Source organism: Carcharhinus amblyrhynchos, chromosome 27 (assembly GCF_965287045.1).
Source record: "Carcharhinus amblyrhynchos chromosome 27, sCarAmb.v2.hapA, whole genome shotgun sequence".
Lineage (NCBI taxonomy): Eukaryota > Metazoa > Chordata > Chondrichthyes > Carcharhiniformes > Carcharhinidae > Carcharhinus > Carcharhinus amblyrhynchos.
In genome coordinates this window covers 26,365,150-26,389,780 of record NC_137350.1, presented here as the reverse complement: position 1 = coordinate 26,389,780, position 24,631 = coordinate 26,365,150, and the positions used below count along the sequence as shown (strand labels likewise).

At 43.3% G+C, this 24,631-nt stretch overlaps 1 protein-coding gene across 1 annotated transcript in view; it reads right to left on the bottom strand.

Moving 5' to 3' along the window:
• LOC145359204 (ceramide synthase 6-like) overlaps nucleotides 1–23,265 on the bottom strand; it is a 44,672-nt gene extending 21,407 nt beyond the window's left edge. Inside the window, exons 1-4 of the mRNA XM_080213674.1 lie at nucleotides 22,677–23,265; nucleotides 6,278–6,383; nucleotides 4,931–5,061; nucleotides 1,440–1,497 (exon numbers count right to left, since the gene is read on the bottom strand). Of these exons, the coding sequence (XP_080069800.1) occupies nucleotides 1,440–1,497; nucleotides 4,931–5,061; nucleotides 6,278–6,383; nucleotides 22,677–22,870 (489 nt within the window). The 5' untranslated portion in view covers nucleotides 22,871–23,265. The remainder of the gene's footprint in view (nucleotides 1–1,439; nucleotides 1,498–4,930; nucleotides 5,062–6,277; nucleotides 6,384–22,676) is intronic.
• Nucleotides 23,266–24,631: the final 1,366 nt, after the last annotated feature.

The following is a 24,631-nucleotide window of genomic DNA, read 5'->3' as shown; positions in this document are numbered from 1 at the left end:
GTCTAGAATCAGAGACATTTATAGCACAAATAGAAAGAAAAATAGATCCAGAACCAATGATGAGGCCAAGGAAGCAAAGAAAATGAGTTACAGTTCACCCATAGATCTCTTTAAATCCAACTGATGCTCATCCTGTTTTGCAACAGTTGAGACCTAAGCACTGGCATTAAAAGATTCTGGCCAACTCCCAGCTGAGTTGTTTGCCTCCTGAATGTTTAAGCTGCCAGAAAAAATGTTTGTGCTGGAGTTGTTGACTGGGCACTGATTATAGATTAACAAACATGTAAATTTGTGCAATTGCGCTGGGCAAATAAATGTCAAGCTTTCAAGACCAAAGCTCCTCTCTGAACGCTGAGGTAAATTTATCCTGCGAGTTTGCTGAACCGAAGGGGCCAACCAGGTTCCAAGTTCATTCTCTGAATTGTACTAGAATCATACAATCTCAACAGTACAGAAGGAGGCCATTTGGACCATTGAGCCTGCACTAACAACAATCCCACCCAGGTCATATCCCCGTAACCCCACATATTTAACCTGCTAATCCCCCTGACACTAGGGGCAATCTACCTAACCTGCACATCCTTGGATTTTGGGGGGGAAACTCTACCTCACCCCATCCCCATAACCCCACACATTTACCATGCTAAGCCATCTAACCTACTTGGGACACTAAAGGGCAATTTAGCACGAGCAATACACCTAACCTGATTGTGGGAGGAAACTGGAGCACCCAGAGGAAACCCACACAGACACGGGGAGAATGTGCAAACTCCACCCAGACAGTGACCCGAGGCCGGAATTGAACTCGGGTCCCTGGTGGTGTGAGGCAACAGTGCTAGCCGCTTAGCACTGTTATTACATTCTGATTTGGAAAAAACATATTCTTGTGAAGAAGAATTTTAAGCATTTGTAGTGACCAACTGAGGAGGTTGAATAGATGGGAGCCAGTTCACCCCTTCGCACTTGGTCATAATAGCCTCAAAAACTATGATCCAACTGAGTGAACCCATTCTCAGCCAGGAAAACAGAAGGGGCCAAGGCTGCACCTTGCCTCAAGTGTTACAAAATAAGGATGGAGGGAGTCACGCGGGGAGAGGGGGATGGAATCAGCCCGCTATCTCACTTCTCATGGTCTGCTGCGAATGTGAAACTGCGTGAAAGGCGATCAGATTCCACTCAAACAGCTCGCTGACAGGCAGCGTCACGGCTCAGATCTCAGTAAGTGCCACTTGAGGTACCTCACCAGGTGGTGACTCATGCCAATGGAACCATAAGCCAACATGCAGCAACCCACCTTCAAGAGATGAGACGGTCAAAAGTGGAGAAAACGGACAAAGAATACTTTTCCCCCATTCCACCCCTCCCAGCCCAAAAGTTTATATGTGGCACGTACCAGCACATGTTCCTAGCCAAAATCATACATGGAGTTGTTTCCTTACCTTTGACAGGTAATAAAAACTGAATGAAAAAGCCCATAGATAGAAAGTGAACTTCCACCTGCAAAAAGAAAATCAAAGCTTTACTAAATGCAACATTGCACAGAAACATATTCTTTCAATTTTAGAAAAAACCTAAATGCATGCATTTTAAACTATTTGCTCAGCGTTGTTCATTCTCTATTTGGGGTACTACATGCCAGTAGATTTCATAGGATCCCTACAGTGTAGAAGGAGGCCATTTGGCCCATTGAGTCTGCACCAACTCTGCAACAGAGCATCTCACCAAGGCCCACCTCCCGCCCTATCCCCATAATCCCATGCATTTATCCCACTAATCTCTTAACCTACACATCTTGGAGCACTAAGGGGCGATTTAGCTTGGCCATTCCACCTAACCTGTAGGCCTTTGGACTGTGGGAGGAGACCGGAGCACCTGGAGGAAACCCATGCAAACATAAGGAGAATGGGACGGCACGGTAACACAGTAGTGTTAGCACTGCTGCCTCACAGTACCCACAGTACCAGAGACCCGGGTTCGATTCCCATCTTGCGTCACTGTCCGTGTGGAGTTTGTACATTCTCCCCCTAGCTGTGTAGGTTTCCTACAGGTGCTCTGGTTTCCTTCCACAGTCCAAAGATGTACCAGTTAGGTGAACTGACCATGCTAAATTCTCCCTTAGTGTACCCAAACAGGCACTGGGGCGTGGCGACTAAGGGATTTTCACAGTAACTTCATTGCAGTGTAAACGTGAGCCCACTTGTGACTAATAAATACATTTTAAAGTGCAAATTCCACACTGTCACCCAAGGTTGGAATCAAACCCAGGTCCCCTGGTGCTGTGAGGCAGCAATGCTAATCTCTCTGCCACCATGCTGCCCACAGATATGACAAACCACTACAATAAAGGCCCATTGTTCTGCAAATTAATTCATTTTTTTGCACTATCCTATGGAGCAACCTGCACTGTATAGGTTCTTGGGTATTTATTGCCCAGTCTCAGTTAACATTGTCACATCTGGTTGGATATAATCCTGGGAGGTGTTGTCACATACCTCCAACCATCCCTTCTCCCAGTCCTTCCATTCGATGAACCAACACAACTAATTCACCATGCACTGTCTTCCCAAATCAATTAGAAATAGTCTATTTATTACCCAAATGAAGACTTTGACTGCTAGTCAAATGCACACTTTTTGCGTTGTATCTGATATTATTTGTAAAAAATAAAGAAAAAATATTCAGTTGTACAGAATTTAAATATTGCTGAAAGGAGGGAGGTGCGTCTTGCGCTCATTAAGGCAAATATAAGAATACCAAAACTTTGAACGATCGCAGCAATTCATACTCCTGGAGAAAAGGATGCTGATTGGTTGGCAAGTCAATTGGCCAAGGTGTTGCTATGGAGAAGATAATGGGGAACTATAGGCTTCCCAAGCCCTCGGATAATTCAAAAAAGGCACAAGGTTTGATCATGTTGTTTGCAGAGAATGGTTCCCCGAGAACAGGTCCCCAGATATCAATGTATGTCACTTCTAACATGTTATGCCCCAAGGGTTGCTTAGAGTCCTCCAGATTAGTCATCAATTGCTGGAGGCTTGGACAACCCTGTTCTCAGTGGCAAGCCCACTTAGAGAAGGAGATTCTGGCAATGGTGGAAGATTTGGCTTACCTAGCCTACTTAATTTTTAGCTGGACCAAGATAGAACTCATATTAATTCTCTTTAAATATGCAAGGTTATATTTGGACCTGGAACAGTGCTGGTCTGAAGTAGGTCAAGGCCTCAATTAAATAGTGTGGACAAGCAACACACTTCTGTGGGGAATTCACCTTTTCACAGCAACTAATTTCAGTTACCCTGCCTCACTAGGAGTTATCCCAGATCAGTAGCAGGTGGGGATAGGGAATATGCCAGAGAAAGACCAATTGCAACTGGCAGGAGTGTTATGAAGTGTTCCAACTCCTCAGGAAGACTGCAAACGTGTTTGTAGTTGGCAGCCATTGCTTAGGTCAATCGAAGAATTCTGAGTGAGACAGGTCAACCCTATTTCTGAGGGAGGACCAAAAACCGGCATTAAGCTCGACATTTAAGGGCCATCATGACTGTTTGTGGGTGACTGTCAGGGCTACTTAAAAAGAAAATGACCGAATCCAATTTCAGGTTGAACATTTTGCCTTTGGGGTGCAGGTGTTTGTCCCTGAAGTTGGGCACCTATTAAAACGGGTGCAACAAAGCCCAATTTCCATCCAAAATTTTGATTTTGCTATACCTGCATATCTTTCAATGCAGTCATGAAATGTTCTTAGTAATTGGCCTTTCTGTAATGAGAGTTAACATTTTAAAATTTATCCCGCTAAATTACTGACTAATTTGCTCCACCTCTCCACAGCCCCATAATTTTTCTTTCACTTTTGCCACCCTGGCCAGCAGACTTCCCACCAAAAGCTCTTATGCTTTCACCGGAACCTCCATGCTCGGAAGTGTGCAAGAGCAGAGCCTATCCAGGACTCTTCTTCCGCTTGGGTCTCTGGCCTCTGCCTGACTGAGGACAAGAAGTGCAGAGAACAAGGGATTAACTTCTTGGGGCAAAAAGGATCAAGATTTTAAGGAGAAAGCACGATTAGGCTATTGAGTTGAACGATTAGCCATGATCATGAAGAATGGCGGAGCAGACTCGAAGAGCCGAATGGCCTCCTCCTGCGCTCCTCTTCTGTGTAAATCTGCAGCATATGATAGTGCTCAGACGTGCTCAGATGCGCTATCTGCTACAGTTTAGAAGGGTAAGGAGCCATGGATGTGGAGAGGATGCTTCCTCTTGTGCAGAATCTAGAACAAAGGAGTCACTGTTTAAAAATAAAGGATTGCCCGTGGGTGGCACGGTAGCACAGTGGTTAGCACTGCTGCTTCATAGCTCCAGGGATCTGGGTTTGATTCCTGGCTTGGGTCACTGTCTGTGTGGAGTTTGCACGTTCTCCCTGTATCTGCGTGGGTTTCTTCCAGGTGCTCCGGTTTCCTCCCACAGTCCAAATATGTGCGGGTCAGGTTGATTGGCCATGCTAAAATTGCCCCTTAGCTGAGTTGTGTAGGTTAGAGGGATTAGCTGGTAAATATGTAGGGATATGGGGGTAGGGAATAGATGGGATTGTGGTCAGTGTAGACTTCAGTGGGCCAAATGGCCTCTTTCTGCACTGTAGGGTTTCTAGGATAAAGTTAAAACAGAAACGAAAAAGGAAATCTCAGAGCATGGTGAGGCTTTGGAATTCCTTTTCTCAAAAGGCAGTGGAAGCAGAATCTGAATGTTTTTAAATACAGAGCTAGGTAGACCCTTTGTAAAGAAAGGGATAAAATATTTGAGGTTAGGTGGGAGATAACAACCAGATCAGTCATGGTCTTATTGAATGGTGGAGCAGGCTCGAAGGGTCAAATGCTCTACTCCTGCTCCTAATCCGAATGTGTATTTGTAAAACATCATAATCGCAAGAATCAATTACATGCTCTCGCAGAACTTTGTCAGCAGACTTGGTTTGTCCTGGTATCTCCGCAGCTTGAACCATTGTATCACTTTCTTTGTATCCCAATCCAGCTGTTTTGCCAAACGAGTCAGATGGTTTTTACCTGGTTCCTACAAAATCATTTAAAAAAACAGCCACATAAAATTCAAGGAAACGTCAGAAGCTATTTAGCCGAATTACAATTTGCCTATTAACGTACTGGTGCACTTTGTGCTCATTCTCTGGCCAAAGGCAGATCCGACCCACAGCATCACAACCTCCACCCCATGCAAGGTAAGGACTCTGCTCCCAAATTCACCCCAGTGGAACAAGGATCAAACCCAATGTTGGCACCAATCTGATCCACCAGCAAACAGAGCCAACCAGCATCTAGAGGAGTCCGATTTGCTGGGACAACATGTACTTTTACATTCATTCTAGTCTGGAGTTATGTATAGTGACAGTACAAGCTCCAATTTTCTTTCCATCACATGGCTGACCAGGAATCTCTCCCACCCTTCATAGAAGAATCATAGAACTCCTACACTGCAAGACTGCACTGACCCTTACCCCATAACCCCACATATTTATCACACTAATCCTCCTAATCTTGAAACACTAAGGGGCAATTTAGCATGGTCAATTCACCCAACCATGGGCAGAAACCGGAGCATCTGGATGAAAGCCATGCAAACATGGGGAGAAACATGGGTGCCCGGCGCTGTGAGGCAGCAGTGCTTACCACTGTGACACCCCTGACCACACTTCCCAGCCATTTAAGTCCTATATTCTGGAAACTCCTCCCTCATCATTCTTCTTGAATTCCGCATCCTAACCCACCTCATCGCCCTCCCAACATCTCAGTCTTGGGCCCATTTCCATTTTGTTTCCTACTTACATACCTCCGAAGCACCTTGGAATGTTTTTTCTACATTAAAACAATTATATAAAGTTGCTCCTGATGAGTTTTTATGTGTGAGATGAGATGCTTGATTTTGGAAACACAGTTCATTTTCTCTGATAAAAACAAATTACTGCGACTGCTGGAATCTGAAACAAAAACAGAAAATGCTGGAAAATCTCAGCAGGTTTGACAGCATCTGTGGAGAAAGAATAGAGCCAAAGCTTGATGTCTCTGATGAAGAGTCATCAAGGCTCGAAACATTGTCTCTGTTCTCTCTCCATAGATGCTGTCAGACCTGCTGAGATTTTCCAGCATTTTCTGTTGTGTTGGAGTTCCTCTTCTATATTTGGAAACGTTTGGTGCAAAGATATTTTATTTAGCTTACATTCCACAAAAAAAACTTTATCTTGTAATAATTCCAAAACTCATTGATATAATCTCACCGTAGTTATATCTTTGAATACTTTTTCCAGAACAATGTTTTGCTGAGCCTTCTGGATTGGCCTGCAGTCTATTCCGAGGAACTTAGCAAATGGTGTTGCGATAAATCTAAAAGCATTAAAAAAAAACAGAAATTTTGAAATACACCAGGAAGCACAAGTAACAGCACACCAGCAAGTGCAGAGTTTCCCCACAGTGCAGAAAGAGGACATTCGGCCCACTGAGTCAGCACCAACTCTGAAAGAGCATCTTACCTATCCCGCAACCCACACATTGACTCTACTAATCCCACCCCATCCCCCCCCACCCCCCACCCCCCCCCCCCCCCCCCCCCCCCCCCCACCGATTTACACATCTTGGGAACTAAGGAGCAATATAATACGGCTAATCCACCTAACTTGCACATCTTTGGAGTGGGGAGGAAATTGGAGCACCTGGAGAAAACCTAGGATGACAGGGCGAGAATGTGCAAACTCCACACAGTCATCCAAGGCTGGAATTGAACCCAGGATTCTGGTACTGTGGTGCAACAGTGCTAGCCACTGTGCCACCCCCAATACAATGAAAATGACCCTTTGTCTATGTGATTCCACATCTGATGGGACTAAAGTGGATCCCATCAAAATAGACCATGACTTTTGTCAGAGTCTACTGCAGATTGCGTCAGATACTGCTGTACCTCTTAAAACTCATACTGAACTTATTAAACTAAAAGCAACATTTATAAAATGTCGAGATCTCACAGCAATAAGATATTAATATATGAGCCCCATGTTTATAAGAAGGTTTGCACTGTGTATAGCATGCATATATAGTACATTCAAATACATGTGTATCTCCAGATAAAGGCCATCTGACACAAAAAAAATTGAAATAATAATTATGGTTTTAGCATCAAAGTTTACTTGTTGCACTCAGTTGTACGAATTTATAAAACCAAGAGATGGTAATTTGACCAAGAAAATCCTTTCTGCTATTGACAGGATTCTGAATTATTTAGGAAAGGAGGATTTCCTGTCATTGGTTTACGTCATGAATTGACACATGTTCATACTTCAACATAGCCGTTGCTCAATACCTCAGATAGTTGGATTAAGTATTTTCCCACGAGGAAGGGTAAATTGTAAAGCTAGTCGCTGGTCTGATGCCCCTGTCTTGTAGGTAACTACAGAGTGCCATTGGTAGAAACAGCCTAAAACCACATAAGACATAGGGGCAGAAGTAGGCCATTTGGCCCATCGAGTCTGCACCGATCACAGTCCCACCCATGACTCTATCCCCATAATCCAACCTAGTCCCACTGACACTAAGGTCGACTTAGCATGGCCAATCCACCAAACCCGCATGTCTTTGGACTCTGGGAGGAAACTAATGCAGACATGGCGACAATGCAAACTCCACACAGGCAGTGATCCAAGCTGGGAATCGAACCTGGGTCCTGGTGTGGTGAGGCAGCAATGCTAACCACTGTGCTGCCCTGTGGCTGATCTGATATGATAATTCTCAACTCCACTTTCCTGCCTTATCCCCATAACCCTCAATTCCCTTACTGATTAAAAATAAATCTACCCCAGTCTTGAGCATACTTAATGACCTTCTACAGCCCTTTGCACTAAAGAATTCCACAGATTCACTACTCTTTGAGAGAAGAAACCCCTCATCTGTCTTAAATAGGCGACCTCTTACTCTGAGATTATGTCCTTTGGTCACAGATTCTCCCACAAGGGGAAATAACCTCTCAGCATTTACCCTGTCAAGACCACTGAGAATGCTATATATCTCAATCAGGTTGCCCCTCATTCTAGGGATGGCATGGTGGCAAGGGGCAGCACAGTGGCAACACCGCTACCTCACAGCACCAGGGTCCCGGGTTCGATTCCCAGCTTGGGTCACTGTCTGTGTGGAGTTTGCACATTCTCAACCTGATTCAGATGTGTCTGCATGGGTTTCCTCAGGGTGCTCCGGTTTCCTCCCACTGTCCAAAAGACTTGCTAGTTAGATGCATTGGCCATGCTAAATTCTCCCCCAGTGTACACAAACACATGCCGGAGTGTGGCGACAAGGGGATTTTCACTTCACTGCAGTGTGGAGATTAGGGAATTTTCACAGTAACTTCATTGCAGTGTTAATATAAACCTACTTGTGACACCAATAAATAAACTTAAAACTGCAATGACTACAGGGACAACCTACTCAAACTCTCCTCAGATAAAAATCCCTCTTTACCCAGGATCATCAATCTCTTGAACTGTAGTATCTGACTGATTGGCGACCACCAGGTTTGAACCACAATCTATTTATTAGAACTACTATTCTTATATACAGAGTGCTAGCGACTTCTGCAGCTCCAATATCAAGCCCATGCTCAGCCCTGGGGTGACCTGCTCTTCAGCCTGATTGCCCAATTGGATCACATGACCCTCCAAAATCTTGCCCCTTAAAAAAAGGGGCTTGCTACTACATCCTTCCTCCCTTACCACAAAATACTACAAGACGTTAAGCCATTTACAAGGCAATGTCAAGAATAAATATTTTTAACATAGTTCATTCTAAATTCCGTCTATCTCTTCCGCTGGGAGTGACGTGGCTCAACAGGTTGTGTCTCAGCACTAGCGGTAGTCTCAGTTGGATTCTCAGAAACCTGACTTCCTTCTTGCAAGGTGCGTCAGTGCTCATTTCTGCTTCAGTTCCTACCAGGACAGTACATGGCCTTTCTTCAGGCTGACTCACTTCTTCAGCTCCTTGATAACAACAACATTACTGGTAGGTATATTCGGAGCGAATATCCTCTGGTTCTTGCAGTGACTCCCATCTCCTCAAATGATCCACATGCTTTTTGTTTGTATTTATTCCTCTATCTCCACCTCAAATAACACCTAGCCACCATTCGTTACATTTCCAAAATTTTTGACAAACGCTGGACCATCAACTTCGAATGTCTTCTTATCCCTTGATGCACCATGATTCTTCTCTGGAGCACTTTGTCTTATTCCACCCTCCCTGCCAAATTTGGGAACACCAAGTCCAATCCGGTAATTAACTGATGATTCATCATTGACTCAGCAGGCATTAGTCCTATGGTCACGCGTGGTATGGCTCCGTAAGTAAATGAGGCAATGCACCAATTTTGGCTTTCATAGCTACATTAAAGGTCTGTAAAGCACATTCAGCGAGTCCACTCAAGGAAGAGTGGTAAGGTGCAGTATTTTTGCGTTTGATCCCATTTGACATGAAGTGTTAAAACTCAGCACTGGCAAATGCTGACCCATTATCTGAAACTAATTCTTCAAAGCAGAGCAATAAACTAGCTTTTCTATTATGGCACAGATAGTCATGGACTTCATCTCAGATGTGACCTGATTAAATTATGAGCTGAGGCTCCACAGGCTATTCATAGTATGATCTTCCTCTTTTTCTCCCCCCACCGTTTCATTTGCCTGGAAGAAGTACAGCAGATGTTCAAAATATGGAACCCAATCTCCAGAGTTAAGATCAAAGAGTTCCAATTTGCCATCAAGAGGCACTCTGGTGACTCACAGGTTTGACTTCAATTATGTGAGCATGTTTCCTCTTTTCCACAGCGATGCAAAGGTGCTTCTGATGGTCCTCGTTGCCAGTGTAACAACCGAGCAGGGTTTGAACAGCAACAATATTTACATACAGAGTACTAAGGTGTGCTACTGTCTTCTAAAATTTCAGGATCAATTCTGCCCAGGAAAGCCCACGCTCAGCCCTGGGATTATCCGCTCTTTGACCCAATCGGGTCATGTGACCTTTTGAAATCTCATTCCCTTAAAGGGTTTCACTATTACAAGGACCTTCCCTAGACTGCCTCCAATGCCAGAATATCCTTCCTTAGATAAGGGGACCAAAACTGTTCATAGTATTCCAGACCATACTTTCACCCAGAGGAAAGAAAATGTTACAGGAGATCGACAGGAAGGGAGAAAGCTAGCCAATGACAAACAAGTTATCTGCTAATAAATCCATCACTCGTGGTCCACAGTCTAACACTACTATTCATTAGTGATGATCTGTTGTCATAGAATCATACAGCATAGGAGGAAGTCATTTAATTCATGCTTGTGTGCTGGCCTTCTGAAGGTAAGTCAGTCAGTAGCCATCGTGCACGAGGGGCCATAGGGTTCTCTCTTAAACATGGTTATATGGCTTGAGGGGCACCTCTTTGCATCAAGCATTGAATAAATCAAGGAAGCAGACCTCCATGAGCTGGTTTGTGAATTGAACCCATACTTTTGGCATCATCCTGTAACATACAAACTAGCCAAATGAGCTAACCGACACCTCCCCCCCCACCCCCACTGCCTCTACAAGAGACACACTGTTCTGCTCTTTCCCCATAGGGTTGTAAAATGTTTCTTGTTCATGTAAATAGCTAAAATAAAAGCAACTAACAGTACTGTGAGCATTGCTACACTACATGGTGCCTCACCGTCACCTTCTCAAGGGCAATCAAGTGCGGGCAATAAATGCAGGGCTAACCAGTGATGCTGGTGAGAGAATGTTACTTTAAAGTACAGCAGATTGCAGTAAAACTAATTATGGAGGGATTTTAAGTTTGTTTATTTATTAGTGTCACAAGTAGGCTTACATTAGCACTTGCAGTGAAGTTACTGTAAAAATCCCCTAATTGCCACACTCTGACGCCTGTTCGGATACACTGAGGGAGTATTTAGCATGGCCAATGCACCCTAACCAGCACGTCTTTTGGGCTGTGGGAGGAAACCGGAGCACGTGGAGAAAACCCACGCAGACATGGGGAAAACTTGCAGACTCCGCCCAGACAATGACCCAAGCCAGGAATCGAACCCAAGTCCCTTGTGCCACCACAATACTAAGGCTGGAACTAGTGACGCACTTTTTAAACACTGACAAGCATTAATAAAAATGAGAGAGAGAGAAAAGCAGTGAGAATTTTTAAAATAAGAATAATAGTACGAGGGACTACTATTTAAAGGGCGAAAAACTGCAGCAGGCTACGGTGCAGAGGGACCTTGGGGTCCTTGCGCATGAGTCGCAAAAACTCAGCCTGCAGGTGCAGCAGGTGATCAAGAAGGCAAATGGGATGCTGGCCTTTATAGCGAGGAGGATTGAATATAAAAGCAGGGAGGTCTTGCTGCAACTGTACAGGGCACTGGTGAGGCCGCAGCTGGAGTACTGTGTACAGTTTTGGTCGCCGCACTTACGCAAGGATATTTTGGCCTTGGAGGGAGTGCAGAGGAGGTTTACTAGGCTGATACCGGAGATGAGGGGGTTGGACTATGAAGAGAGGCTGAACAGACTGGGTTTGTACTCGTTGGAGTTTAGAAGGATGAGGGGGGATCTTGTAGAGACGTATAAGATAATGAAAGGGATGGATAGGGTAGAGGTAGAGAGATTCTTCCCGCTCAGAAAAGACAGCAGGACTAGAGGGCACAGCCTCAAGATAAGGGGGTGCAGTTTAGAATGGAGTTGAGGAGGAACTTCTTCACTCAAAGGGTGGTGAATCTCTGGAATTCTCTGCCCGTTGATGTGGTAGAGGCTACCTCGCTAAACATATTTAAGACACGGGTGAATAGGTTTTTGGTAGGCAAGGGAATTAAGGGTTATGGGGAGAAAGCGGGAAAGTGGAACTGAGCCACTTCAGATCAGCCATGATCTTATTGAATGGCGGGGCAGGCTCGAAGGGCTAGATGGCCTACTCCTGCTCCTATTTCTTATGTTCTTATGTTCTTAAAATGGATAATCAATAGGGTGCGTGAGAAATACATTCTGCTGAAAAGAAAGAATAACCAAGCTAATAATAAAACATATTGGATGAATACTGAGATAGAGAGAAAAACATGATGGGCATGCCGTTGAAAGAGATTCTTTAAAAATTCTCAGAATATTTTAGTTGATAGAAAACTTAGATACTGAAAACTTAGGACACATACTGAAAGAAACTAGGGAAGAGATAGCAGAGGCCTGTTATACATAGATGTATAAAAATTCTGCTCACAAAGGTAAAGTGTCAAAAGTTCTGATGGACAGGTAATGTTACTACTATGTTTAAAAGGGGAGGTAGAAAAGTACTGAAGGCCATCTGACAATGTTGGTGGTAGGAAAGATAATGGAATCTTTACTCATAGATAGTACAGAAAACATCTAGAAAGTGAAAATAAAGAACATACAGAACACATTGCACTGAAAAGATTCTGTGATTGTATGGACAAGGTAGAATATTCTTTTGAGAGCCAGGGCAGAATCGAGGGGACAAATGGCCTTCTTCAGCACTGTAGAGATTCTGTGATTTTGGGGAGATCACTCTTGAATTATTTGAAGTCATAGGAAGAGTCGACAAGGTTAATGCAGCGAATGTTATATTTTCAAGAGTCCTTTGACGTGTTGCTGCATAGCAGACTCATGACTAATATCTAGAGCATTTAGAATCAGGGGGACAAGTAGTGGAATGGAAACCTAACTGGTGAAGAAACAAGAAGACAAAGAGTAGAGATTTGAGAGAGTTACTCAGAACGGAGGGAGTTGGGAGGCGATGCTCTACTGGGGTCAGTGTTTGGATTACTGTCCTTCGCCATTTACACAAGTGATTTGGACTCTGAAATCAGAAGTACAAAATCAAAATCCACGCAGGAAGTCACATTGAGGAGTAAGCTAATACTGAGCAAAACCATGAGAAGACACACTAAGGTGTTAACAAATGCAGGACTGACGCACTATAGTCTACCAGAGATATTTGTCACTAATGCTCTAGATTCTACCAGTAGTGTTTGTCAATAGTGTGAAATAGTCTGAAATAATCTCTATTTGGGGGATTTATCTTCCAGTTATTTTTCTCTCCCAGTTTCCCTAATGTCTCAGCCTAGAAACTCACTTTGACACACAGTAGAGACTGGAACTCACCAAGTGGGGAAAACGTAAGCTTGATCCTATATCTTTGTCTTGCATGACACAATAGCCAAGAGATAATCATAAAATTAAATAACGGAATCGTACATTGCAGAAGGAGGTCATTCAGCCCATCGAGTCTGCACTGAGCACAATCCCACCCAGGCCCTAGCCCCCTGAATTTACTCTAGCTAATCCCCCTGGCACTAAGGGGCAATCCACCCAACCCACACATCTTTGGGCTTCGGAAGGAAACTGGAGCAGCCGAAAGAAACTCACGCAGATACAGGGGGAATGTGCAAATGCTACCCAGACAGTGATCCAAGCTAGGAATCAAACTCGGATCCTTGGCACTGTGAGGCAGCAGTGCTAACCACTGTGCCACCATGCCATAATATTAAACTAATACATTTGTTAGGTTCCCTTTAACATATATTTTTAATTTTAGTGAGTGCCACACAATAGGTAGACGTGCAAATTTTCAAATAGGTATATAGAGATGAAGGGAAACTGCTGCATTTTTCAGCTGAGTAGAGATGGTTAAGAGGAGATAAGTTAGATAAGGAAAAATCATTCTTATGAAATTGTAACTTGAGAGAATAAATTTAAGATCCTCACCAAAAGTCCAAAGGAAAATGTTCAGAACTTACTTCAATAAACTGAGAGAAATACTGGAAGTGCAAGGCATACCAGGAGTAACAGTAAATCATTCCACTACTGGCAACTGTGCCTTCAGCTGTCTAGGCCCTAAGCTCTGAAATTTCCTCCCAATATCACTCCCTCTTTCTCACCTCATTTACAATGTTCTAAAAAATCTGTGACTTTTGGTCGTTTAGCCTGATAGATCATTATTTGATTTAGTGTCTAACTTTGTTTGATGCCATTCCTCTGAAGCACCTTGGAGTACGTTTCCCCAAATTAAAGGCACTATAATTCTGTTGAAATTGCTACTGGTAGCTTTTAAAAAAGAAAATGGAGAAACATTTGAAACAAGGGGCGCGACCTTGCTGGCCGTTCAGGCCACACTCCCACCGCAGCAAGGTCGGAGAATTTGGTGCCCAGCTAAAATCCCACCAGCATGATTGACCGTAAGATTTGGGCCACAGGGTGGGCTCACAGGGTGAGTCACAGTCTCTGTGGAGTTTGCACATTCTCCCTGTGTCTGCATGGGTTTCCTTTGGTTGCTCTTCAGGTCACTGTCTGTGTGGAGTTTGCAAATTTTCCCTGCGTCTGCATGGGCTTCCTCTGGGTAATTCCCATACTTTCTTCCCATACTCCAAAGATGTGCAAGTTAAGTTGACTGGTCATGCTAAATTGACCCTAGTGTCAGGGGATTAACAGGGTGAATATGTGGGGTTACAGGGATAGGGCCTGGGTGGAGGAGTGGTCAGTGCAGACTTGATGGGCCAAATGGCCTCCTTTTGCACTCTAATGATTCTATGATTTGGGCCAAAATGTTTGAAAAAGCTATGCAATAAGACTGCTCATTCATTGAGCTGGCATAGCTGTGATGGGTTGAATGGTCTCTTCTGTGCTGTCAACTTCTATGGTTCTGTTTTGGTGAGAATCACTTTGGTGAGAATGTGACAGGGCTATTCACAATCTGGAGCTTTGGTTCAATTGTTGAAAAAGTAAAAGTAAACAAAAACCAGAAGTCTTTGCATATTTGAGTAATGAGTTGGCCCTGCAAAGTTAATACACAAGTCTTTTTACAAATGGGGCAAGTGACAACTGGACAGAGGCAAGAGGTTTCTCATTGGAAATTCAGTTTTGCTTTCAATTTCCATGTACTCCAGCTGATCATAGAAAATTACTGACAAGGGTTTTCCATGGATTAATGAGTTGGCACAATTAGTAAGTCATTTACAGCAGGAAATTCCTAAACTTTATTCCTAGTCTATGCAGTGTTAGCAATACAATCAGTCTCAGCACTCATTAAATAGAGAGGGAAAAGTTCCTCACCCAAGTAGCCATTACTCATGTCTCACTTGAGACAATAGGAATAATTTTGACTGTGTGATAGTGTAAAATGGATAGACACATAGAAACAAAGAAGATAGGAGCAGCAGGAGGCCATTTGGCCCTTCGAGCCTGCTCCGCCATTCATTACGATCATGGCTGATCATCCAACTCAATAGCCTAATTCTGGTTTTGCCCCCATAATCTTTGATCCCATTTGCCCCATGTGCGACATCCAGCCGCCTCTCAAATATATCCAATGTTTTGGCATCAACTACTTCCTGTGGTAATGAATTCCACAGGCTCACCTCTCTTTGGGTGAAGAAATGTCTCCTCACCTCCGTCCTAAATGGTCTACCCTGAATCCTCAGACTGTGACCCCTGGTTTTGGACCCCCCCACCATCGGAAACATCCACCTTGCATCTATGAATAGTGATAATAGTGAATCAGCAGCCCTTCTTAGATCTCTTCCAATTTTTGGATCACCAACACAATGCAGAGTGGGGATTGCCCTTGTGTCCGACCTGGTTAAGGGAAATTGAAAAAATATATACTTAAATATGCAGTTCAATACCAAGCACCAATGTAAATTTGAAACTTGCTTACATATCTATATCCGGCATCCAACATTCCACGTCTACCCAAGTAATAGATGAGATTATAGGCTGTGCTCCCTAAATGTATTCAACCATCCACGTATGTCTCATACTTTCTGAAGTGAAAAAACATTTGAAGTCATGTGGACCCTGACTTAGCCAGTGTGCGTATTATGTGTGTGATGTGACCTTTTATGTACCTTGACTTTACTAGCTTTGCAAACTTCACACCTTGGTCCCAGGAGATAGCTGAGCTTTGAGGGTCCAGGTTTGATTTATGGTTGTTATTCAGGAACTACTGGTAAAACGCAGACATGAGGTTGTGCAAAACTGGGACGGGCTTTGGCTGTGATACCCCAACATTCAAATAGAGAGGGAATAGAGACATACAAAGGCAGAAGATTTTTTTAAAGTTTAGTTAAGGCAGCATGATCGACACAGGCTTGGAGGGCCGAACAGCCTGTTCACGTGCTGTACTGTTCTTTGTTCTTCATGTAAGCTGCAAGTCACCAATGAATACTGGGTATTTGGATGAGGTGCACCAGAATGTTTTGCCAGCTAATGCCTTTAGGTAAAGTGAGCAGGAAAGAAAACAGGGAAAAACATTGCAATCAAAATAACATTTTAATACTAAATGCAATTCAATAACATGTATTGTCTATCATTATTAGGTGTTCAGAGGTTTGACTGGGACTACAATCCAAACATTTCTACAAAATGATTTTTGGAGCTTCATGATCCATTGGAAAATATTAACCGTGACAAACATTAATTACAAGCTTTATTATTCCAACCTCCCTTTCCTCTCCAAAGTCCTGAAGTGTGTCAGCACCTTCCAAATCTATGCCCATAAGTCCTGAAACTCCAAATCTGAATCCCTCTAATGGTGTCCATTCCTGCTGCAGTACTGAAGTGACACTGGTCAATGTCCCAAATAACATCCTTTGTGACTGTGATAATAATAAATGATTCCTCCTTATCTTTTTCAATTTGTCAACAGCATTTGACATATTAACCACATTGTCCTCTCCTGATACCTCTCCTCCATTATCCAGCTAGGCAGGACTGTACTCATCAATCACCATTATCCAGTCACCATTTATTGATCAAAGCAAGAGAATCGTCAGCAATTGGTTCTCTTTCAGCTCCCTCACCATTATTTACAAAGAAACCAATTAGGAGAAGGAGCAAGCCATTTGGCCTCTTGAACCTGCTCCACCATTTAATAAGATCATGGCTGATCAGACTGTAACTTAAATTATGCATTTCCACCTCCCACCAATAACCTTTCACTCCCCCCTTGCTTATCAAGAATCTACCACATCTTTAAAAACATTCAGAAAATCTGCTTCCAGTGACATTTGAGGAAGATAGTTTCAAAGACTCAGAAAAAGTTTCACCTGATTTCTGCCTTAAATGGAAACCCCAGTATTTTTAAACCATGATCCCAAGTTCTAGATTCTCACACAAGACGCAACATCCTCTCTGCATCCAGCTTGTCAAGACCTCTCAGGATTTTAAGCTTCAATCAAGTCGCCGTTTATTTTTTTAAAATCCAGCAGATAAAACTCAGCCTGTGCAACCTTTCTTCCAAAAGACCTTCTCTGAACTGCTTCCAACTCATTTACATCTTTCCTTAATTTGGGAGATCAGTACTGTGCACAATACTCCAGATGTGGCCTCACCAATGTCCTGTGTAACTGAAGTGCAACCTTGCTACTTTTATATTCAATTCCCCTCACAATAAAATTTTATTAAGTAGGACTTGCTGTATCTGCAAACTAACTTGGTGACCTTTGGCTTCCCCTTTTATTTCTCATCTGAATGCTTCCATCTGCACTTGTGACATCATCCAAAGATAGGGCATCAGTTTCCACGATTGATGAAACCCAGCTGTACTTCACCATCCTGTAGCCCCCTCCACTGTCTCCAAACCAGCACACAGCTTGTCTGGCATCTACTACTGGGTGAGTAGAAATTTCCTCCAGTGAAATATTGGAAAGAGTGAAGCCATCGTCTTTGGTTGCCATCACAAACACTGCTCCTAAATCACCGATTCCACCCCTCTTCCTGACAGCTGCCTTATGGTGAATCATAACCTTTGCATTCTATTTGACCCTGAGGCAAGCTTCCATTCACATATTTGTTCCAACATCAGGATTGCCTAGATCCACCTCCTAAACTTTGCCAGCCTCTGGCTGCCACCACTTATTTGCTGCTGAAATCCTCATCCATATCTTTGTTACCTCTAAACTTGCCTGTTCCAGTGGTGTGCCTCCTGCCTTTAAGGAATAGCAAGTAGTATGCCATCACTAGAAAGGAACTGTGTCAGGTTATCCAACCTCTGTCTCACATTGATCTGGAGCAGAACAAAGCAGATGCAGCACTGTTGATGTCTTCTAGCTTTCTATCCATGTTTAGAATGCCTTTCTGTGTCTAGTTTAAATAAATGAATCTATAACATGTACACCTATCCCTTCATAAGTGATTGGTGACTTTATATCATTATAAAAACACAATATAGTGTTCAGTAGTGATCAAACAGAGTGGCAGCAGTACAGATTTAGTACAGGCACAATATGGTTAACGGTCTTAAATCATGCTACAAGGTATGAGATGACCCTTTATGGTTTGGTCAGACTACAGTGAATTCACAATGCAGACAGTCTTGAAATCACAGCATGATGACTGCAGAGAAAGGTGTAGACGTAGCCCGGGATAGTGTAAAGTTAAAAAAAAAGCTGGTAAACAGATAGATTCCCTCATGGTGAGTTTGCAACGCATAGCCTGTCAGTTCACTGAATGGGACAGTGTTGAGGGGACCAGCAGCAGGTTGGCTCAGTCAGATGAACAAGTGACCACAGTGTGGGCCGGATTGATAGAGAGCAAGGGAGAGTCAAAGAAACAAACCCATTGCATTAGAAAAGGAGGTGGCTTTGGGAGCTGTTGAACAATAAACTAAATAAAACAAGGAGGAGGGTCAGAGTGTCTGCAAATTTCCCAACTTGAATTGGGATGCAGCTGACCTGCTATTCAAATTCAAAGGTTAAAACAACATACAAAGCTGTGGTGCTTTGATTCAGATGTCCCTGAACCCGACAAGCAAGCTGTAATAATTTGCCTAACAACTGGGAGTGAAGATCTACATTGGCTGAACACAGCAGGATTAACAGAAGAGCCAAAAGGACCCCCAACAGATCTGGACTATGTTGGAAGATCATTTCAGAATCAGGTTAAAATTGTGCATTCGTTAACTACAATTCATGTACTTTCAACAAAGTCTGCAGAATCTATACACCCTTCATCAAGAGATGCAGAGAAAAGAATACTACTGTGATTTTTCAAAAACAGGACCAGTGATTTCATCTGCTCTCATGGAAATGTTCTAAGAAGACCTGCTAGATAAGCCCACAACACATAGCTTTGAAGAGCTACACAAAGATGATGGCAAGTAGAAAGAAATCCACTCAAATACAACCCAATTTTTGATGCACTCATTACAACACCCAAACCTAGCAAGACCCACTGTGAGATGTGTGGCCTTTTGCAAGTACCAAGTGAATGCCATTTTTCCAGCAATTCTTTCAAGGCAAGAGGCAGAAAAGGCCATTAACCGTGCACTTTAGTGCAGTGAACTAAAACAAAGGTTGATAAGGCTACAAAGGGCAGTGCACCGACTCAGATAGACCATATCAATAGATATCTTCAAACAATATGAATGATCACCCAGTATCCCATTAGAAATACATTTGTGAAATGATTGACAACCAAAAATGTGAACAATTAGACAAAGAGCACTGTCAAACTAGTGGAAAACAGACAGTCGTATCATCTTTGCCAAAATTCAAATTATCCATCCTTGGCAACCTTCAAGGCAAGTCCACACATTCTGTCCCCACAGGTTCTAAAATACACATACCACATATGTGGAAGGCCAGGACAAAACCTTCTATTGGGTAACTTCATCGTACAAAAGTTAACCAATTCCATTTGCAGGATCCATAGTCCTGGAGTGCAAGTGCCATCACTAGCTTTAATGTTTAGAATCGTGCATTTTCATACTCACATATTTGGTGTGCCTCAAGAAATCACTACAGATAACTGTTCACAATTTGTTGGTAAACCATTTCAGGATGAGAAAGAGAAGTGGGCTATTGATCACACTACTTCTCCTCATTATCCTAGATCCAATAGCCTGGTTGAACAAATGATTTGCATGGTGAAAATCCCTTTTTCTCAAAATGACTGACCAAGCAAGATTTACACGTTGCAATGTGACATCTGACAGTGACACCTTGAAGTGCATCTATTCCAACACTGACTGAGCTCATGTTCGGCAGATTTGTGTGCATCAATTTACTACTCTAACCCATTTACTTTCTCAGAAAGAGAGCAACTTTTAAAACTGCAAAAGATGGCTAGTGTGCACAATAAAAATGCAAGTACAGAGTTGTTAGGTTTGCAGTTGGGAAAACAAATTCATATCCAGAATCCCATAGAAGGAACGTGCCAATTGGCTGAGGTGACAAGGATTTGTTCAGAACAAAGATGTGCGGGTTAGGTTGATTGGCCATATTAAAAAAAAATTGCCCTTAGTGTCCTGAAATGTGTAGATTAGAGAGATTTGTGGGTAAATATGCAGGGATATGGAGGTAGGGCGTGGGTGGGATTGTGGTCGGTGCAGACTCAATGGGCCTAATGGCCTTCTTCAGTACTGTAAGGTACTGATTCTATGAACCATGATTTCTATGAACCAAGATCCTATGAAGTCATTACACAAAGTTGCATATCAGATCCATTGCACAGTCCTAAAGCATCAAGGATAAGATTCCAAATCCAACCTAGAGCGAGATCCAAAAATGCCAATCCTACAGATCACTGTCAACAATTAAAGAAACTTCCAGACAAAGTTACTCTAACAAGAACTGGGCGTACCAGATTTGTGGGTGGCACAAAGGTTAGCACTTCTGCTTCACAGTGCCAAGGACCCAGGTTTAATTCTGGCTTTGGGTCATCGTCTGTGTGGAATTTGCTTCTCCCCATGTCTGTGTGGGTTTTCTTCGGATGCTCCAGTTGCTTCCCACAGTCTAAAGATGTGTGGGTCAGGTTGATTGACTATGCTAAATTGACTCGAGTATCAAGGGAATTAGGAAGGTAAAAATGTGGGATTACAGGAATAGGGCGTGGGTGGCATTGTGGTCGGTGCAGACTCAATGGGTCGAAAGGTCTTCTTTTGCACTGTGGGGATTCTATGATTCTAAGTACCAGCTGGCTCATTGATTCTTCAGTTCTATATCCTTAAGTTAACAAAACATGAACATTCATTTTAAATAGTTCAACTTTTTGGAAGGGTGGGGGTGGAAATGTGTCTTTAAAAAGGGTGATGTTGTAACATGCCTTTAAATGGATAGCAGTATGCCATCACTAGGAGGGAAGGGTATCCTGTGATCCAGCTTTGGTTTCACTTAGGCCTGGGAGTACACACAGCTCTCTGCTGATGTGCACATGGATAGAAAGCTTGGACACATGTTCTTACCTGCCTTGTTTAAATAAATAAACACACACGTTACTTAATCCCTTGAGTGATTGGTGCCTTTTGTGTCATTACAAAAATATTTTTGTAGTCCATAAACTTAGACTTCATCCAAAACTCTGTATTTTACCCCAACTCAGAAGAAGCCCCGTTCATTCTATCACCTCACTGACCTCTGCTGGCTCCAGTGTAAGCAATACCTCAATTTTAAGATTTACATTATTGTTTACAAATCCTGGCTCCATCTCAACTCTGACCTCCCCTACAAGTCCCTGAAAGATCTCTCTGCCCCCTTGCACAAACCTTACTTCAAATCACCCTCCTATTGGTGGCCAGACCCTCCCTAAAACTACCTACGCCCCTCTACCCTGTCTCCCTTTTAAGATCCTGCTTGAACCCACCTCTTTGGCTGCCCATCCTACCATCTCTGTAAAGGGTACAATGTCAAATTTTAAGATAAAAGGCAAAAGATTGCGGATGCTGGGATCTAAAACACACCACAGAAAATGCTGGAGAAACTCAGCAGGTCTGACAGCATCAGAGAATAAAGCTAACGTTTCGTGTCTGTCAACCAACCAATGTTTCCCCCTCTCTTTTCTCATTCTGGGAGAAATTGGCGACCTGCAGCAACTGAAGGGAAAGGAAGTGAACCCAGATAGGCTGCAGACTCTGGAAAGATTGGCCCAGGTCTCTATCTCTTAAAGACATTGACATCTTTGGTAGTCTCGAAAGGTTGGCTCTATTGTCTCTCCACAGCTGTTGTCAAGACCCGCTGAGTTTCCCCAGCATTTTCTGTTTCGGTGTCAAACTTTGCTTTGGTCACACCCTGTGCAGTGCTTTTACTACATTGGGAAGCGCCACACTGATGCTGGGTTGTAAGTAGGTGCTGAACGAAATGAAACCGATGTGTAAACTTAAACGGGAAAATAATAAGTGCACGGCTCGGGCAAAGAAAGGCGAGGTGTCGAACCAAACGGTGGGGGTGGGGAGAGGAGTTTTCACAGGAGTCAGCATCAGATAATGGGTCCAACGGTCTGTGCTGCCAGATTCCAAACACCAGATCACTCTGTTAGCGTGGACAATGTAAATAAACTGCAACTGCTTGGCGACGTCTGTCGGCGAAGAATCGCCAAGACATCTCAAAAGTTGGGAGTTCCGAGCTGAGCTGACCCAGCCTTGTTTTATTTTCCTAATTATGAGGATAGTTTTCTTTGGGGCGGGGGGGGGGGGGGTCAAAATGAAATTGACCAAAAAAAGTGTTTTCAAGTAATTAGAACTTTGTAACATTGGGGAGGTACCAATGAGAATCCACGTATACACTTATATTTGCCACACTCTTCCCATGGATGTCTTTTCTATTCCCCCCACCAGAGCCATCCCTCCTTTTTTTTTAACCCCACTCCCCACCACCACCATTCACATACCTTTCAAAGAGAAGTCTCAACATGTAGATCGCCCAGGTCCAGGGCAGAATAAAGTACAGATCTTTGAGCCGGGGGTAGAGCGGGTTCTGGGAGTCCTCCAGCTGGGTCCTGCTGACATTGTGGGGCAGCCAGAAACTCTCGTCCCAGACTGAAATGGAGAGCCAGAGTGGCAGCCGAGCGCTGCCCTCCATCATCGGCAGCTGCCAAGTGAAAAAACCCTCAGCTACACAGCGGCAAGGCAGCGAACGTGACCCCTACCGTTCTGTCCCATCGATTGGTTAAAGATATTCGAAAACAAATTCCTGCCTCTGGAGTTCCACAAACCAACGCTCCGGGTGTCGGATCCAGAAGGGGGGCTCCCTTTACCCCTCTCAAAATAACACAAATTGGAAACCGTATTAACCAGAGCGGGTTTAGATATCCATCTGCCAAGTTAGATAACGTTAAAAAATAATTAAGCAGGTTAAAAAGATGCACCCATTGTGTGAGCGACAGCGGCGTTTGTCAACTACCTTGTTTCTTTACACCTCCCTCGGCGTTAAAACTCTTTTGAAAAGTTGAAGGCTTTGAAAAATAGTTATTTTTTTCACCGAATGACATAATAGAGGAGGTACTGGGAGGAGGGATTTGGATTTACATATACACACACTCCCACTGAAGCTGCAATAACCCTTTCGACGTTCCAAAAAAAATACGGAAGCATCGCTCCTCACGATGAGAAGGATTATATCCAGAGGGCCCATTCTGTTTTGGAGCAAATATCCAGAATCCGGTCCAAATATGGTATTTTCTAACTTGGATTTTTACTTTAAAATTCCACCAGTTTAACTGTCTTGTACGTGTGCTTGGACACATTTTTAACCAAAGTGTGTAATAAACCCGAGCAAAACGTTATTTGGGGACCATTGAGTCAAACAGACATTAGAGGAAAATAAGTCATTTTTAACTCCTGGACACTAAAGTTACAATAAAACAGAATATTTATCTTGTCTGTAAATTATCTGGTTTAAATTGTCAACACGTGTCATTCGTTCATTAAAAGGAACTCACTGGGATTCGGAGCCACTATCAGTTGGAAAGCACATTGGAAAACTTCACCCAATAAATCAATTAATGTGGTATCTAAGGTTGTGAGTCATTTTCCCACTGCCGTGCACAAACACGGGCAACGAATAGGAATGAGATGGGTTCTAAAATCCCCAGTGGTCACCGTTTTATTTAGTTTTCCACAAGGAAGCTGCTAAAATGCAGCTTTTACATAGAAGATAGGAGCAGAAGGAGGCCACTCGGCCCTTCAAGCCTGCTCCATCATTCTTTACAATCATGGCTGATAGTCCAACTCAATAGCTTAATCCTGCTTTCTCCCCATAACCTTTGATCCCATTCACCCCAAGTGCTGTATCCAGCCACTTCTTGAATACATTCAATATTTTGGCATCAACTACTTCCTATAGTAGTGAATTCCACAGATTCCACTGGTGAAGAAATGTCTCCTCACCTCCATCCTAAATGGTCTACCTCAAGAACAGAGGAGATGTTAGGGGAGAGTTTTTCACTCAGAGGGTGGGAGTGAGCTGCCGTTGGTGGTGGTAGAGGCGAACTCACTGGGGTGTTTTAAAAGACTTCTGGATGAGTATATGCGTTCTAATGATTTCGGTGGACATGGTTTACATGGACTTCAGCAAGGCGTTTGATAAGGTCCCCCATGCAAGACTTCTTGAGAAGGTGAGAGGGCATGGGATCCAAGGGGCTTTGGCCTTGTGGATCCAGAACTGGCTTGCCTGCAGAATAAAGTCTGACAACACCAGGTTTTAGTCCAACCTATTTATTTGATAATATACTCACAAGCTTGTGAGTATATTATCAAATAAATAGGTTGGACTAAAACCTGGTGTTGTCAGACTTTTTACTGTGTTTACGCCAGTCCAACGCCGGCATACCCACATCTTGCCTGC